The 18,455-nt window shown below is 28.4% G+C and overlaps 1 protein-coding gene across 1 annotated transcript in view; it reads left to right on the forward strand.

Annotated features, from left to right (window-relative positions):
• Positions 1–18,455, forward strand: part of gogo (golden goal) — a gene marked incomplete at its 5' end in the record, with an annotated part of 228,264 nt that overhangs the window by 134,405 nt on the left and 75,404 nt on the right. The window contains 1 exon segment of the mRNA XM_014435703.2: positions 1,518–1,733. Within this exon segment, the coding sequence (XP_014291189.1) occupies positions 1,518–1,733 (216 nt within the window).

An 18,455-nucleotide genomic window follows, 5' to 3' on the forward strand; every position in this document is an offset into this window, starting at 1 on the left:
ATTTTTTTATGACCACCTTTCTGGTCATTTCTAACATACGGAGGAGGAGGGATGTTATCTACAGGATACTTCCAGGCTATTCAAACATCATGGTGAGGAGTCAAGTTTTCATTTTGTGGGACTGTCACAGAAACAAAAGTCGACCCTCCCTCCCTCCCCCAAGGCCGGACTCGATCCGGCGCCACTGTAGTTCCCAGGTTGTAAATACCTGCCCTCTACTCTCTGAACTACATACTGTCCATGGAGGAACTTCCCAATATATGAAATATACTCGTGTAATAAGTTAAAGCGATGGAATTTGAATTCGAGATTTCGACAGCGTGTGTGTCTGCCTGTCTGTGTGTTTCTGTGAAAATTTGAACAAACAGTCTAGCTAAAAAATGATAATTCATTCATGACTGAAATTATATATTTAAGGTGGGGATTATATAATTTAAAATTATATTTTAAAATATGCCTGAGAGTGACATCAATTTTTCCGAAAAAAAAAATCGACTGACCAAAAGTTCCACTTCATAGAATCAATTATTCACATTTGTTTTCTTCTAAAAAACGTTTTTAGTGATTTTGATTGTGTTCAGTATATCAATGTAAAAATTGAATTTTCTCTTTAATATTAGATACCCCTAACCACTCAAACCCCCTAGTTTCTAACCTTACATCCCCTTCCATTCCTGACCATCCTCCGAGGCGCCTGAAAAGAAGATGGCCACGAGACCAGCTAATGTAAAATGTAATTAGAGTGCTACCAGTGGGTAGTTGCTCTACACGCCTGTAATGGTCCATTTTAACTAAGACCATATTTACTAAATGTATTATGTAATATACAGTTGTAAATTTCAATAAAGTTATTAAAAAAAAAAAAGATATTAAATACTTAACCTGATTAAAATAATGAGGAAAGTTTGTTAAATCTTCTTCTATAATGTATTCATTTTTTTTTATTAGTAATAAATAACCAGTTCTAATTGTTAACAGTAATAAATAATATATAAATACAAAATATTTCATGAATAACTAAAGGAGAAAAAAGAAAAAGGTACAGACAAGTTCAAATCGAAAATAAACCGAGACCATCTCTCTTGATTGCAAGAGCTTATTTACGACTTTTTTTATATTTCTTTATACTATTGTATTTTTAATAGGAGATATGGAAAAATTTAATATTCGTTATTTGCACGCCATGAACCCTGAACGTATATTTTTATAGCAACAGGAAAATAAAAATGTTTGATTCTAAATTTTCCATTTTCTCGTCTTAAGTTTTAGTTTTTTTTGGAATCACAATTTCTTTAGAAAATCACAAAAAATAACGATAACTTAGAGTACTAATCTACTCAAAACTTCGGGACATAAACAGAAGGGTAAGTGAAAGTTGTGTGATGCTCTCACCGCACTATATTTTTGATAAACTAACAAAAAACCTTTATTATTGAAATTTCCTCCCTTCTAAAACTGCCTGAATATCTAGGATAAACTAAAAACCTCATCAAATGATCTGATTTTTTTTGTTTCAGAACATCTTCGACGTGCGCTGGCCGGCTGCAACTTTGGGCCTCAACCCCTCTCAGATCCAGACCTACCCTGAGAACGAGGTGACCGCGAGGTTGGGTTTCCTCCCGACCCACTGCGAGCCTGCGATAGGGACCGAGGAGGCGGAGACATGGCTGGACCTCCTCTATTGTGGCCAATCAGCAATCGGGTGCACTCAGGCAAATGCCACGCACAAAAAGGTAAGGGAGTTGCAAAAATAATAGTTATATTGTGAAAAAAAGAATATGTCAATTTTTTTTTGTTTTAATCACATCATAAAATAATTTCTTTGACATATTAAAGATATTTTGTAAATGGAATGTGACCAGGGTAAATCTGAGATAATAAGTTCGATTATTTTGAACTATTCTTTGATTGTTTTTTTATATAATTCTGTTTTTGTATATATAAAAAAAAAAAAAAATATATATATACAACAAAGAAAATTTTCAAAGAGTATGGTTTCTAAGCCAAATAAATTTGTTTAAAAAACAACATAACAAAATAAATTATTACACAAATTATTTTCAAAAATAAATTTTATCAAATTTTGATAAACTTCTTTTTTAACTTTATAAATTTACGCATAATTTTCAGACTATAAGCAACCAGCAAATTTGCTCTGACACAAAATGATAACAATACCAATTGATGCGATATGAATCTCATAATGTTATCATTTGTCGAATCAATATCAAAACTATTTATTTGATTTGGATTTAAGATGGTAAAATATTTGATTTAGTCATTAAATTTGTCCAATATTACCATGAATCATGAGCAATGGACTTATTGAATTTGTAATTTCAACGTATCTCTCAAAATTAGTATTTTGAAAAATAGAATTGGGAAAAATCGGTTATGAAAAATTGTGGTAGAGGAAATAATGTAGAATGATGAATATAATTTAAAATGAAGTTAAGGAAAAATTAAATATAAAGAATAATTTGTATTTATTAAATGTACCTTAGTGTACTCAAAATAAGTTTCCGTCTTACCCCCTCCCTCCATATTCTATGTATCCAGGTTTAAAGTTTTATACTAATTTCGAGAAAATATTTGGACTAAAAAACCCTTCGCATCTATAACCTTATCAAACTCAGGATTAATTCATCATGAAATTGAATAACTATAAAGTTCATGATTAATTAACCATCATACAATCCTCCAGCAGACTAAATGTATGGATGACAGTAATTCCTACCGTGAATGAAGCCAGTTAATATGCAGATTAAATTTGCTAGCTGTCATTATATGGAGGATAAAGAATCAGATTAAGGAATGGTGTAACTATCTCAATTTCGTTTTATGTCATCATTAAAAGCGTTACCGTTCCTGGTTTATGGTAAAGAGATTTATCAGTTTAAGTTATTACGCCATCAACATTTAACTCAAGACATTTAGAGTTCCTAATAATGAATTAAAATAATTAAACAAATTAAACTTTCTTTACTGATGCACACCCTGATAAAAACAGAGACCTAATAAAAAACCAATGTTAGATTTATACATTCCAAAAACTGAACATATACTATAATCAGCCATACGTCCAATTTTAAATACATACACACAAACATATAAATCTTACTTAGTGGAGGTTAACCTTAACTAGAGAAACATGATTACGATCAACACTTACTGGTCAGCCTAGTGGAGCTTGACAATCCGTGGCCTCTTCAAAACTTACCTACTACTCAGCAATAACTGAGATATATTTATTTATATATCTGAATCTGTTTTATGTCTTACCTCATTTTATGCTCCATATATTTTTGTAAATATGATTCATTACTCTCACAATTGATTGGAATATCGAAACAAGGAATGATAACACATTAGATCATCAGAGAGGTCAAATTTAAGGAAGTAACCACACATTCCTTCTCATTCAATCCATCTCAAAGCAAATTGGATATATAAATCAACACCACAGCAGTTGAAGAAAGCCAATAAACCAATATTGGTTAAATTGGCTTTTTACGAACTTAATTAGTATTATTACGACTCAAGGATAAGTAAATTTACATTGAGTCTTTAATATATTTTTAAATTAATGAAAGAATTGAAACTAAAAGAATAGATCAAATAAATTTGAACTATAGTTTAATGATATCACGTAGACCCGCGAATAGACTGATCGTTGGTAGCATTCTAATAACAGTTCTTATCTTTGCAGACGCCTAGGAGGATTATGAGAAACCGAGGTTATAAATGTAAGCGTTTGGCTGAGTATAGAGTTTATTATGGAACGATCAGTATATGATTTGGACTAATTCGGCATAGACTTTAAAAATTAATTTATTGTTGCAAAGTAAAGCAAGTTTGAGCAAGGATTTTGACATTTAAGGATTAAATTCCAGAGGAATTCTAAAGTTTAGTTGAGCCCTGAAACTTAACTGGACATATAAAGTGTACACAAAATATAATATACTTGGCATGATATGGAACATTAAGTACATCGTGGATGATTTTATTATTGACTAACAATGTGAAGAACATTTGTTTTAGGAAGGATGACAAAGGCCATACTATCGCACACACATGCTTTTATTCTTCAATGCAAAAAAAAAAACTTGTATTCGTCTAACAGAACTTGGTAAGCTCCTCAAAGTCTCGTCAGACTTACCAACCCCAAGGATCAATATTGGTTCCTTTGATTTACACTATGTATAAGAACACAACATATTTATCAACCATCAGGGTTATTCTGACGATATTATAATTTTGAATATATTTAATGCACTGGTATCATTCCCAAAGCTTGACATACTTTGACATAAAAAATATTTTTGGTAATGATAGAAATGTTAAATATACCAACTAAATCAATATTTCAAAGAGTTCATACCAAGTTTAGTAAGTGTATTGAAGTAATAGATATGAAAAATCACAACATATAAAATGAAAAATTATTTGACTATCAAGACATAAAATCGTCGTAATTGTTGAAGATTAAAGAGGATAATAAAAGTGTTACCAATGTTAGGAAAACTCATTTAAGTACTTCGTGGGCTATAAAACTTAATTAATTAAAAATTAAGAGTTGAATATGGAATTAATTAAGAAAGGTTTAAACTGATTCCCCAATTTCAGTTGGTCAGAAAGTAAAATCATTCTATTTGTTGCTTTTTTATAATTAGAAAAAATATATATGAAAAATTCATAAACTCTATATAGATTCATCTCACCAATATGTTGAACGTACACAAGCAGGATTGTGCTCTCAAATGTCTGTAATTAAAGGACAAACTCCTTTTGTATATTGATGACTTCAATCTAAGCTAATGAACATCAACTGAACCCCTTTAGTAATTTAGTATCCGTAAATTATAGAGGTGTACACCTGTATTTATCATACCAGCTTAAACAATCTGCAGAATGCACAATAGATTCTATGGTTTATTAGACCTCTCATTATGAACGAAATATGCAATTTACTTCTTTTTAAAATATACTGACGTGAAACTATTCCATTCTTTGTGCTTATTATTACAATTAATTATTTATGTGCACAAGAATGTCAGGTACATTCGTTCGTTCAGGTCTTTGGATTATAGAGAGTACCGGATACAATTTAATAACCAATTATTGTTCCACAATAAAGAATGTCACAGTCGTAAATTGAAGAACCAAAATAAAAAAGTTATAACTTTTCGATATTTTGGAAACCAAAATACAAAGCTATTTGTTATAAACTGTTTTTGATCTCTCATGGTTAGTCCTCTATAGATTTCTGAATCTGTTCTTACAAAAAAGAAATAAAGTTTAATGGACTAAACAGCGTTTTAACATTAAGTTTTAGGATTAAAGGATTAGTAATTTATAAGGATATTAATTTATACACAAAGAGTTTGATTATGCTAAAACAGCTTTTAGTGAACAAGAGAGGAAATTGTGTAATAGAGTGAACTTCATTAAATCCTGTTTTAATTGTATTTTTTTTTTTTTTTTTATACTAGTAATTATTACATGACAATCCAATATTTATTATGACCAGTTATGTTCCTTCTACTACACATTTAAATTAAAATAAGGAATAGTTGAAGGAAAAAATGAACCTCATAGCTTTTTTTATTTTCTTGTGCTTACATTCTTGTAGTTCAAATACAGACAGAATGTATTTATACTGCAGGGCAAACTAAAAGTTTTGTGGACGAATCTGTTTCAAGAGATCAAACAAAGCTAACAAACCCTTTACAAACAATCTGGCCAAAGCTATTTGTTTTACCTACCTAAGAGACCATTTACATACCACTGTTCTTATCTTTTACCTCTGTAGCTTTTTATTCATTCAAACCATCTAAGCAACGTTAATACTATAATTGTTTTGGAAGAAGTTGGTGAGGGCTGGTGTCAATCAAAATAAAAGAATCCAACTATTTATTGAATTCATACGTTTTAACTTTTAATTAGGGCTAAAGTAAAAAAAAAAAAAAAAAAAAAAAAAAAACAGTAGTTAGTAAATACGAAAAAATCTAGCTATTTCTTAAATATTTTCCCCTTCCTTTTTTTAGTAAATGTTTCAAAAGTGATATTGGACCGTCATTGAATCGGAGTTTTAGTGGTGGGGGTCGGCCTAGGAAGAGAGTATATAAGTGAAATGTAAATAAAACAGATGCAAAGGTGAAGGTATATGATGATATCAGTATAAACAAATTAACACAAAGCTACAGTCAGGAAGATGAAGATGGATACAAATGGTTTAATAACTAACATAGAAATGAGTATTGAACTGGTAAAATTTTCAACGTTGTAGTTTTTTATTTTAGCTATGATGAAGACAAACATTTTTTTTTTTTTACCACAGCCCTGACTACCTCTTTCTAATTTATATAATGGTCAATAATCAATAATTAATTTTAATTTTTTGATAAGTACAAGTATCCTAGGCTTATTGCAAGAACACCCTTGTCAATATTTCTAAATAGTTATTAACCAAAAATTGGAAATAAATTAATGAAACTTAAAAATGTTAATTATTAATTATATATCGTTCATGTAAACGTTTACATTGGACATTTAGAAGTAAAGTAATATAACTTCTTTATTAAATAATTATATAGAAAATTATTGGTTGTGGTTTATACTCTCACAAAAGGGAATGTGAAGCCAAAAAAGGGGAGTCGACCACGCCCTCGGAGCTTATGTTTATGTTTAGGTGTATAATTATGTTAGTAATCTAAGCTAAAACAGAGAGTAGCCAGTAACTGGCTCTTTTTTTTGTTTTCCGGTTTATTATTCATATTTACTTGCAGTTTATCCTCTCTATTATACTCCTTTCATAATTAATACTCATTAAATATAGAATATTTAACAACTTTATCCATTAAATCGACTGATCAGCAGTGCTAGTTTAGATAGATAAATAGATCTTGCAATTTCATTGATTGTTCACATTTTTTGATTTTCTAAAAACTGGTTTTAAGTATTTTAATTATTTACTATAAAGTGATCATTAATATCAGCTAGGTCTTATTATAATTCAAATAATTTAATAGAGCTTAAATGATAAATATTAAAAAAAAAAACTTTCTCTAAAGTACACTTAATTTTGTTCATTTGAATAAAAAAAAAAGACAAGTTTTCTTTGTTAAAAATAGTAAATCATAAATAAGCACAAAAATGAATTTTATGAATAAATAAAAGAGAAAAAAGAAAAATCATCATTTCTAAGTTTATTGAATCTAATTTAACTTTTCGATTTTTATTAAAATTCGGTTTTAAGAGTTTTTCAAGTGTATTTTATTATTTTAGAACATTTTTGTAAATCATTTTAATGCTGAGTTATTATTTTGGTATATCTATGTAATAATATACCAATCGATTTGTTTTCTGTTGTAGAATAACAAAAACAAATTGTTAATTAAATTAAATGAGTTAAAATGAACAATAAAACACAAAACAAAACAAAAATCCCTTTCTTTATATTAGGTCATTTTTTATTCAATATAAGGCATTTTTGATTCATTATTAGATTTCTAGAAAAACCTTAAATACGAATTTTCATAAAATATACAAAATAGTTTACCTAGCTAATTCATTCAAAATAAGTTTGGGAGAGACGTACCTTATGGGTTTACTATTCTAACAATCCTGACCGACTGAGGTTACGATTTGGGCCAGGATATATATTTTTTTAATGATAATTAAGAGTTTTTTTAGGAATATAATAACGATGTGCGGATCTATATTGTAATTTCATACAGCATAACTTATAGTAAGTTTAAGTACGAATCTTGGATAGCCTGCTCGGTTCACTAACAATAATATTGTTATAGAACTTAATTGCTTCAATCTTACACTATAGGTAACAGTTATTTATGCCCCTTGGAACATAATGAGATGATTGGAAGAAGGTACTGGTACTTAACATTGTGTTTATTGGCCTCTTGCTTTATAGGCACTTAACCCGATAGGACCTCACGGCTAACTGCTGAACTCGCAATAAAACCAAGTGCCAAACAAAGACAATTTATAGTCACTTAGCACGAAATTCAATCAGCAATTTGCTCTACTATGCTCTAGGATGGATAGAACATTATGTTCTTGGACAATATACCATTAGATTAATCCGTTCAGTATATCAGAATATTTTTCAAAATATTTTCAAGAAGGAAGCAGTCCTGATATAATTATTTATTTTTAAACTATTTCGATTACTAAGTTCATTGATAAATTGATAAAATTTAATGAATTACAGTATCCTATTATTTTATTATATCCACTTTTACTGATATTTTATTACAAATTAAGAAATCTTATTTGATAATTTTTTAATTCTCCCCGCTGCTTAAGAGCCTACTTTAGTAGAAGTTTCATAACGTTGTAAATAATTATTTTTTTGATTCTCATTATTTTATAAAATGCAATAGTTGATTATTATAGTGTTTCACTTATTGACAATAATATGTTAATATTAGCTTGATGAGACTAATAAGGAGTAACTTATATATTATACAGAAATGTTAATCAGCAATCTGAAGATGTGGTTTAACCCAGAAACTTTGTTGTCATTGTAAAAACTAATATAATTTAAAAAAGGAAGATTATTATTCATTCACCATTTTCATTTCAGTTTCTAATTAACTCTTCCAGTAGAAAATATTAATTTAAGAATTATTTTTTATTTATATTTATTTATTTAGACAAAAGTTACTTCTATCACCAAAAATGTTTCCACTTTGATAAAAATTAAACAAAATTAATACAACTCAAAATGTGTTAATGAAAGTGAATTGACAATAAGTGAATAGGAAGTTTAGTACCAAGGATAAAAATTGGCTTACATTAAAAATTATTTCATATAAACAACTTTATTGCGGTTATTTGTTATTTGTTTTTTTTTATTGGAATTCATTTAAATTATTAAATACCAGTCTAAAGGATTGAGAATAAAACATTTTGGACTACCCCTTCTCATTAAACCCATATTTTTAATACAAAATTATATAATAATGAAAACATTTTTATCATATACGAGTATATTTCACATTTCTGTAACATTTCGGCCGTTTAACTATTTTCAAATACTTTGTTATATTTATCCCATTCTCAATTATTAAAATCTATTTCGATGTACAATTCGTTCAAAATGATTCTTTTTTATCTGATTATTTTTTTTATCGTTTCTGTCATATCTTATTTATAATCTCCACAAAAATATTATGGGGATTGTAAATTTTCTCTTACAAAATCTTTTATATTTCCAGTGTCGAATATAGCACCTAATTTGTCTTTGTTTTAAATTACATTAAGTAACTTTGGTGTGAAATCAGATTTCAAATGTTTTAACAATATGTATTTACATGTATAACTGCTATTATCTCAATCTAATATTTCATTATTGCTAAAAGTTGATAAAAAGAAAATGTATAATATTACTTACTAAGTCCTCTATGAGACTGTTACAATCCATCTACCCGAAATCAAGAGAATAATGTGTTTAAAATCTCGCCATGGATTTAAAAATAAATTTAAAGCTAATTATTTGATTATTTATTTATAAATAATTAAATACATTTATTTTCCATCTTTAAATATGTTATTTATTTTATTAAGTTTGTCATCACGAAGAATTTCTCAGGTCTATTTCAATATATTATTGGCAATATAAAGACTATAAGTATAAAAAATATTTAAGAGATTAGGGCTAAATATCAAAATTGGATAACGATAAAAATTATCTTTAAAAAAATGTATTGTTTTTCACAGTGAAGATCTATGTTTTTTTAAAAATTAGATTAAGTAAATTTATTGTCAAAATTAGATTTAGAATATTTTAACACTCGATTTACGGATACATATGAGGAATGATCATTGCTAAAATAACATAAAAATCATTAATAATTATTTTTAAAATTTAGCTTCAGTACTAAGTACTCCCTGAGATACGGTTACCATCCTTTCAGAGTCCATGGGTTACAGAGTTTAAAACCTAATTAAATATTTATTAATAGTATAAAAATGAATTATTTATTTATTTATAATTTTTTTTGTGTTGTAAAACTTGGCCACGTTAGAAATAAGTTTAGTTTTGATAACAATATGAAAATCAGGAACCACTTGTTTTTTCGTTTTCTCTCACATAATTCACTTTAAGAGAGGAAGATTATTTCTACCATTAGGGATAAACATATCATTTCCAAAAACATATTTCTATAACTTTTTCTTTCAAATAGGCAAGAAGAATAATCTTATAAGCGGTACAGAGTAAAAAGGATATTAATCGATATTCTCAAAAATTAATTGCTTTGTATTGACAATACCAGGTTGTGAAAAATGAAGTTAATTTAGTTTAATTAAACAGTTAATATTTTGTACATTTATAATAGCAGTGACACACGTGCAGGTAAAAGGACGTTGCGATAAGACATGTAGTCGTACCTTTTAGGGCAGCCAAGTCAGATAGGCTTGTCTTCAACACCATATGTTTGGCGGTACTGACTTCGGTGCTTTTAACGCTAATTCTATAAGTAACAGGGGTCAAAGGAGTGAATGCTGCCTCCACTTTTCCATTATTAAAGTCCTAGGTTCGGCCACCAAAACACGATTAGCCAAAATGACAAAAATATTAGATTTAGACTCATTAGAATAAATAAGATAGTGTATTTTCAATCCAATAGCAAATCTTTTAAACCTTTTTTTTTCTTTTGGCTGCCTAACCATGGTTGGGGTTGGGGGTAAAAGTTTTTCATTTTGTGGGACCACCACTGAATGAAAAAGTCAACGCCCCAAGGCCAGATTCGAACCGGCACCGCCAATAGACACCAAATTGGTAAGACTGTGTCTTAACCACTGAGCTACGGGCGGCCCAATAGTAAACTTAAAATATTGTCAACATGTTTATTAAGCTCTTATATTAATTATGCCTCAGTTGTAAATATGTGTAAATATAGCACAATGCTAACCCGACTTGATTTTATCGTTTAAACACCTTACATGTCACCAGAGTAGCATAGCGTAGTAAATTGATGAACACGACGTCATTGGAAAGGATATCCAATGATTAATTATACACAATTAAATCTAGTATACTATAGCAAGGAGGTCTGTGGTATCTAGTTCTTGGTTTATAAAGAAATAGTGGTGTTCTTAATAAATAATAAAATAAAGTTTCTGGATTAGCCGTAGAAACTCTGTAAGCAAGAGACATAGCGTAATTAAATAGTAATTAAAAAGTTTCAAGTTTTAGATATATACATCTATTTAAATTTAATTGTTCTTTCCGAGAAATGATGAACATGTACTCAGCAAACTATATGAATATCGAGTGTCTTAGTCAATAATTCAAGTATTTGATTAAAGAGTACTATGAATACACCTATGAATGTTGATTCTGCTTCCAAGAAGCTTCCAAGTCCTATTAACTCACAAGTTTATTCTGTAAATATAAAACGCAGTAATGTTGTACTCGATTCTCAAACTGTAATCAAGTGAAAGAATGGTTTTGTAGCAAATGTACATACATTTCCAACATTAGTTTTTATAAAATCGACCCAGAGAACAAATAAATTATATATGAATATTTTCATTTATGAATTTGATATATTTATATTCTTGCTACCAACAAATAGCCAATATTTACCAATTAAATTCGAATATTTTTTGCGCCCTGGCTCTATCTATAATAATATTAGATAAAGGATATATATTTTCAATATCTCATCCAAATTATTATCGCGCTTGTATATCACGATCTGTTTATTGCTTTTATTTATTTTAGTAATTAATATAGAGAAATATTAATCCTGCTGTAGTGACACACGTTCCTGGCTTAACAACCGGTCTATTTTCAACCTGAAAAATCTAGAACTGTCGACAGACCTCAGCTCGGTGTTATCTTAAATTTTCGGTTTTATTCCGCAATAAAGTTGTTTATGGGTCTATTATACCCAAAATTCTATCTCACACATGACATCTTTTGTTTTGTGAGAACATTTCTCAGTGGCTTTTAATACATAAAGTTGGGAATTTCCCACCGCCAGGACAATTTTGGATTAGAGTGTTATTTCGAGTGTCATGAATGTACAGTATTCTTCAAAAACTATAATTTTTCTAGCGATTTAAACTAACAAATTGAACTTTATAAGTTAATTAAAAAAAATATCATTAATATTATAGGACATGTACTATCAAGTATCAAGTGTTAGTGTGTGTGTGCGTGCGTGTATGTTTCGGCCAAGCCCACAAACGAAAATTAGTACAAAACTGATATTACTTATTTAGAGCTGATATATGCGAGGGATGCGACAGCAACAGCTTTTTGATTAAATCGCCCAACTTTATAGAATCGATTTTTTCAAATTTTTTTTCGATTTATCTTAAAAGTTTTGAATAAACACGTTCCTGACTCAACAATCGGTCTACTTTCAACCTGAAAATCTAGAGCTGTCGACAGACCTCAGCTCGGTGTTATCTTAAATTTTCGGTTTTATTCCGAAATAAAGTTGTTTATGGATCTATTATACCCAAAATTCCATCTCACACATGACATCTTTTGTTTTGTGAGAACATTGCTCAGTGGCTTTTAATACATTAAGTTGGGAATTTCCCACCGCCAGGACAATTTTGGATTAGAGTGTTATTTCGAGTCTCATGAATGTACAGTATTCTTCAAAAACTTTAATTTTTCTAGCGATTTAAACTAACAAATTGAAATTTATAAGTTAATTAAAAAAAAAATATCATTAATATTATAGGACTTGTACTATCAAGTATCAAGTGTTAGTGTGTGTGTGAGTGTGTATGTGTGTGCGTGCGTGTGTGTTTCGGCCAAGCCCACAAACGAAAATTAGTACAAAACTGATATTACTTATTTAGAGCTGATATATGCGAGGGATGCGACAGCAATAGCTTTTTGATAAAATCGACCAAGTGCTACTTTATAGAATCGATTTTTTACTTTTTTTTCGATTTATCTTAAACGCTTTTGAATAAACTCGACTCGTCAATGTACAATTGAATGACCTTTAATATCATCTAGGTCTTATCCTTACTGACATAGTTTCACAAGGCTTAAATGACGATTAACATATATATATATATATAACAAGAATATTTTCTATTTATATACAATGTTACCGGTTAGCTGAACCATGAACTGTAAATATAGGACTTGTGTACGAGATGGAATAACTCTTAACGATTAAAACATTTACATAGCTGATTAGTGATTACAATAGATCAAAATTGGGGAGTAGTCACCTGTTCCTAAATAGCGGGTCTCGTTGGCAGCGCCATGTATTATTAATTGACGGCAGTCAGGCTAGTCAACTTACGCCAAATCCCCCATTTGGAACAAGCAACTTGTCCGACAGGGGTGGCTCCCTTCTCCGAATTAAGGTCGAATCTCCCTAAGTAACATTAGGTATCTCAATAATTTAACAGGCTTTTCGTCTTAGATCACTCAGTAGGCGAATAGTCTAAGACGTCAGAGTGTCTAAGATCGGTACTAAGCGAAAATGAACGGATGAAAGCGATATCCTGTTAACTACTAATATGGAAATGGTAACTAATCTTCAAAGCTACAATCAGCGACATGGAGTAAAAAGGCTTTAAAGATTGATCGCTCAGAGTAACAGAAGATCTAATTGTTATATTATTTTTAAAAAAAAAAAAAAAAGCTTTTCGACAATGAATGTTTTATCACAATGCGTTCATTAAAACATAAATAAAAACATAAATTCACAAACATAAAGTAAAATTTTAAAAATTCTAATGAAAATTTCTTTTCTTTGTAATATTTTATTCTAAATTTAATTTTTTTACAAACTCATTTCTAGTGTTCACTTTTTTTAAACAAAGATATAAATTTATGTTGTCTGGGCTGTTCTTATTTTGTTTTTATATAGTTTTCAACAAATTTCATTGTTTTTCTAAAAATTACAACACGTTTATATTTCGGTATTACAATATTTTTACCTATGTTTTGTAACATTTAAAACATAATATGATCTTGTGAATATAATTAGATCGAATTAAGCGGCATCTCATGAAAGACAAGCGATTACTCAGAGACGCCGTCAGCTGAGCTCGGTCCAAGGGCAATCTCGTGTTTCTTCCATTCAGTATTTTATGTCATTTTTTTCTCGATAAATTGAATACATGAATAATAAATAACTCGAAAATCGAACTTGTTATAACAATATAATAACAAGGGTTGATTGTTTTAAAGAAATAATATCTCCTTTCTTAAATTCTGTTAGACAAATATCCAGAAACAATAAACTAGTAACTAAACTTTAGAATATCCTCTAATATACTGCTTTTAATTCTTTAATTTAATAAAAATTTAAATATAATTGAATAGAACTTAAAAAAACTAAAATATATTACTTCTCAAATTATAAAAAAATAAGACAATTTACTAAAATATATTGTGAACCTTCACGGTTCAAATTTTCCATTTCAAACCGAATATAATTTTAATAAATTATTTTGGATAAATTATTTCTCAAATTGGTAAAATATTTGTTTACCATTTTCGTTTGGGACGTAACATCGTAATAAACAAAATAGAAACAATTATTAAGTTATAAAAATCTATTTATTTCCTGATTCCTTTTTATCATTATCATCATATAATGAAACTAAATCGAATACAGTTCTTAATATCTTATAAATAATATAGCATGTTATGAATCATAATGAAAAAAGAAATTTTTCAAAATTTAATAATTGCATGCGACTAAGTTTAAAGTTTAGTGAGGTACATTCATCAGAAAAAAAGACATATAGAGAAAATAATATTAAATTTTCAAAAAATAAGTGAATTTAAGTTATAATTAAATTTCATTCCAGAAAAATAAATTTTAAAAAGTTCATAAATACACATTTCGCCCTTCATCATTCATTCATTTTCCGTTTATTTAACTAAAAAATACACTGCAGTATTAATAAGGATAAATAATGTAAATTTGTCATCATTAAAAAAACAAATTATTAAGATTTGATTCAATTAGTTTCTCAAAGCTTTGCGTACGTGCATGTAACTACCGAAGTGAAGCTTCTGAATCGATGAGTTCCTAGAAGCAATTATTGTTCCTAGAAGAGAACCTAATTGAACTTTTATCTTTCCATCTAAAATTTCCTGATGCTTTTGACAGAATTTTTCTATTATAATAAAATATTTTATATTATAAATACATCATGAAATATTCTAATTTTTTCAACTCATTTGGATTTGAACTGATGACGTCTGATGCGAATGGTGGCAATAATAATAATTTACTCATTCAATTACTTATATATGGAATATGTAGTAAGAAGAAATATTGTGATGGTGCAAAATTTTGATTTTTAGTTTTTGACAGAATTACAAGTTAGGGGCCTTATAACTTCAAATAGCCAGGTTTCGCAAAATGGCTTGTTTGTTTGTGAACTGCCTAGGAGGATAAATTTTATTAAAATACAAAGTTGTGCTGCCCTACCTACCTCATTGGGTTGCTAATCTCACAGCATACTTATTTTAGTATAATCAGATACTATTTTTAATTTTACGATAAATAAGCCTATTCAAGTATATAATAATAAAATAATAATTATAAACATTAGCAATATATAACATTAAAACATGACTTATTTTTCATCATCTTTTCCCTTTTTTATTTTACTTTTTTTCATGATTTTTTCCCTCTTTTTCTATCCTTTTCCCTTTCTCCCTTTTTTTCATTTCCTTCCTTCTTTTTCCCTTTCATATTTTGGCTTCTACCCAATGTGTCTTTAACAGAATAATGGATAAAATAGTGATACAGATATTAGAGAAACAAATTTAAATTTAAAAAGAAATCAACAAACTATGTTAAAATTAATATACAATAAATATAGGATAAATATTAAAAATTTATACGAAAATAATAAAGTATAATAGAAAAATATATAGAAAAAGAAAATGTCGTACGAAACTGATATAACTTATGGAAAGCGGATAAATGCAGATGATACAGCAACTTCTTGGATAAATCCACAGGCCGGAAGAGCCCCTTTTTAAAGTCGATATTTCCAATTTTTTTTCGATTTCTCAAAAAAAAAAAAAAAAATTATGAATTTCGATCAATCGTAGTTAATATCAATTCAAAATCAAGAAAATTTTAACAGTAGATAGTTTTTATTCTTATTAAAATCGTATGATATGGCTTAAATCCCAAATTAATATAGAGAAAAAAATCGAGTTTTATAAAATAAAACTATCTCTCATTGTTCTTTGTAATATAAAATGGTTAAATATGAAAATTAACAAAGGAGTATTCTGTTCTAATGCAACCGCTTAAAGGAGACGAGGAAATTAGAAATAGCTAAATACACCAATCTCTTCTGATCTCATTTCATATTACATGTTTTTTTTTTATCTTGTGTTATTTTTTGATATTCTAGGTAGTAACAGAGTTGATAACCGTTTTTCATACCTTAGGAATTGCTTAAATACGAATTTTCAACAGAAAAATGAAAATTTTTTAATAATTCAAAATATTGTATACTTAAAAAAATTAAACATCTATTATTGATTCACGTATATGCGTAGAGATGTATAGTGATACACAATTGCATAAAGAAATATGAAACAATTTGATAATTACTTTTTTTTTCATAGATGTTATAACTATATCAACAATCAATATGTTTTCTGAGTTCAATTACCTATATATGGTATATATAGTACGGGGAATTGTAATTCGGAATGATAATAAATAGTTGTTTTCTTGTGTACAAGGATTTTTTTCATCTTAACGAGGTATTTGAATGTTGTGTGATATGCACACTAGATTTTTCTTCATTTTATTGGAACATAAACATGATATTAGTAAAATCCCTATTGCCTATCTTTTGATTGGTTTGAATTAATTTTAAATTGAAGTAACTCTTGTAGTATATCCAGGTCTAAGACAATATAACAAAATATGTGTTGACAGTAGACAGCTGGATAAGTTGAACGGAGCCATAGGGGGAAGTTTTCTAAAGTTCTGTTTGTTTTTGAAAGCTAAATACCAATTTATCAAGGGAGCAACGTCCTGGCATCGACGAAGGGGTTGATGAACAACGTGTTATTGTATCCATAGATATTAGCATCCCTGTGTGCTTACTTAAAATAACACCCAAAATTATTTTTTATTTATTTATTTAATACTAGATCAACCTGGTGGGCCTTAAATGGTTCAACTAAGAGGTATTTTTATTTTTTTTAACAATTGATTATGGGGTGAAGATATATACAAAGTTTTAATTTAAAAAAAACTAAGGTAAAATAAGTAGTCTAAAATAATAATTCTTAATAAAAGATAAAAGTAAAGTTAATGGCAAAAACAATGACATTTACAGATTTAACAATATAAATAATTGACTTCTAATGAAAAAAAAAAAAAAAGTGAATTTAAGAAAACGAAATTAAGAGAAAATAGAATTTTAGAGTGACAATAACAGAATTGATATATATTGAATTTAAAATCGGATGTTCTGCATCAGTCTGGGCTTCAGTCTTCAGGTTGTGGTTGGGTTTTACAAGTTGTAGGCCACCGCTCCTTTAACTGTAGGTAACTGGGAGTGGAACTTCATGAACTTTCTTTTTTATGTAATCCTCTATTGTTCCTATTTGTAATTTCCGACGTAATCGGCTGTTTACTCGAAATTAGTAAGAGTTGATTGTAATTAAATTTTAAAATGGAGGCTATTGATTTATAAAAATAATCATTTTTCTTTATTAAATTTATTATAATAAAACAGTTTCAGTTACGACGGAGAAATAACCCAACTGTTTTAAATCATTTGCCACCCTATTCGTAACTATTATTGTAAAAAATATAAATTTTTCCTTTATAAATATTTACAACAAAAAATATTATAAATAATAACAGTTAGAAAGAAAATTAATATTTTTCCATTATACTTCGGTCACTAAAGGCTGAAATTAGTTAAAATAAAAACAATAATGCTCCTAGACGATCATTATTATCGTCAATATATGTTGCAGTATTCTACAATAATACTGAATGAACAGGAGATACATTAAGTCGATAAAGAATTTGATTTTTATTGTTCAATCTTTTAAATAATGCTTCGTCTGCAAATTATATTGCAGAATATGGATTAATTTCTGTCTTCACAATGGTACAGCGAATATTACATTATCATATATAACTTACAACAAAGGGAAAAGAAGAATAAATTAAATCCATTGTAGAATGTATTGAGGTGTATTAAGGTTTATGGCATTATTAGAATGCAGAAGTATATGTCATCACAATAGAGTCGAAGAAAAATAAATTAAAACAATTCGATCTTTGCTACGAAAATATCAGAATGCTGCTAATTCACATTACTAAAATTTCAAACTTGCATTTTTACTACATTCAATTCTAAACCATGTTAAATAACTACCATATCTTTTTAAAAACAATGAAGAGAATGAATATGTCAATGTTAACATTTCT

This window comes from Halyomorpha halys, unplaced genomic scaffold (genome assembly GCF_000696795.3).
Source record: "Halyomorpha halys isolate HHAL.00 unplaced genomic scaffold, Hhal_1.1 Scaffold1653.1, whole genome shotgun sequence".
NCBI classification, from domain to species: domain Eukaryota; kingdom Metazoa; phylum Arthropoda; class Insecta; order Hemiptera; family Pentatomidae; genus Halyomorpha; species Halyomorpha halys.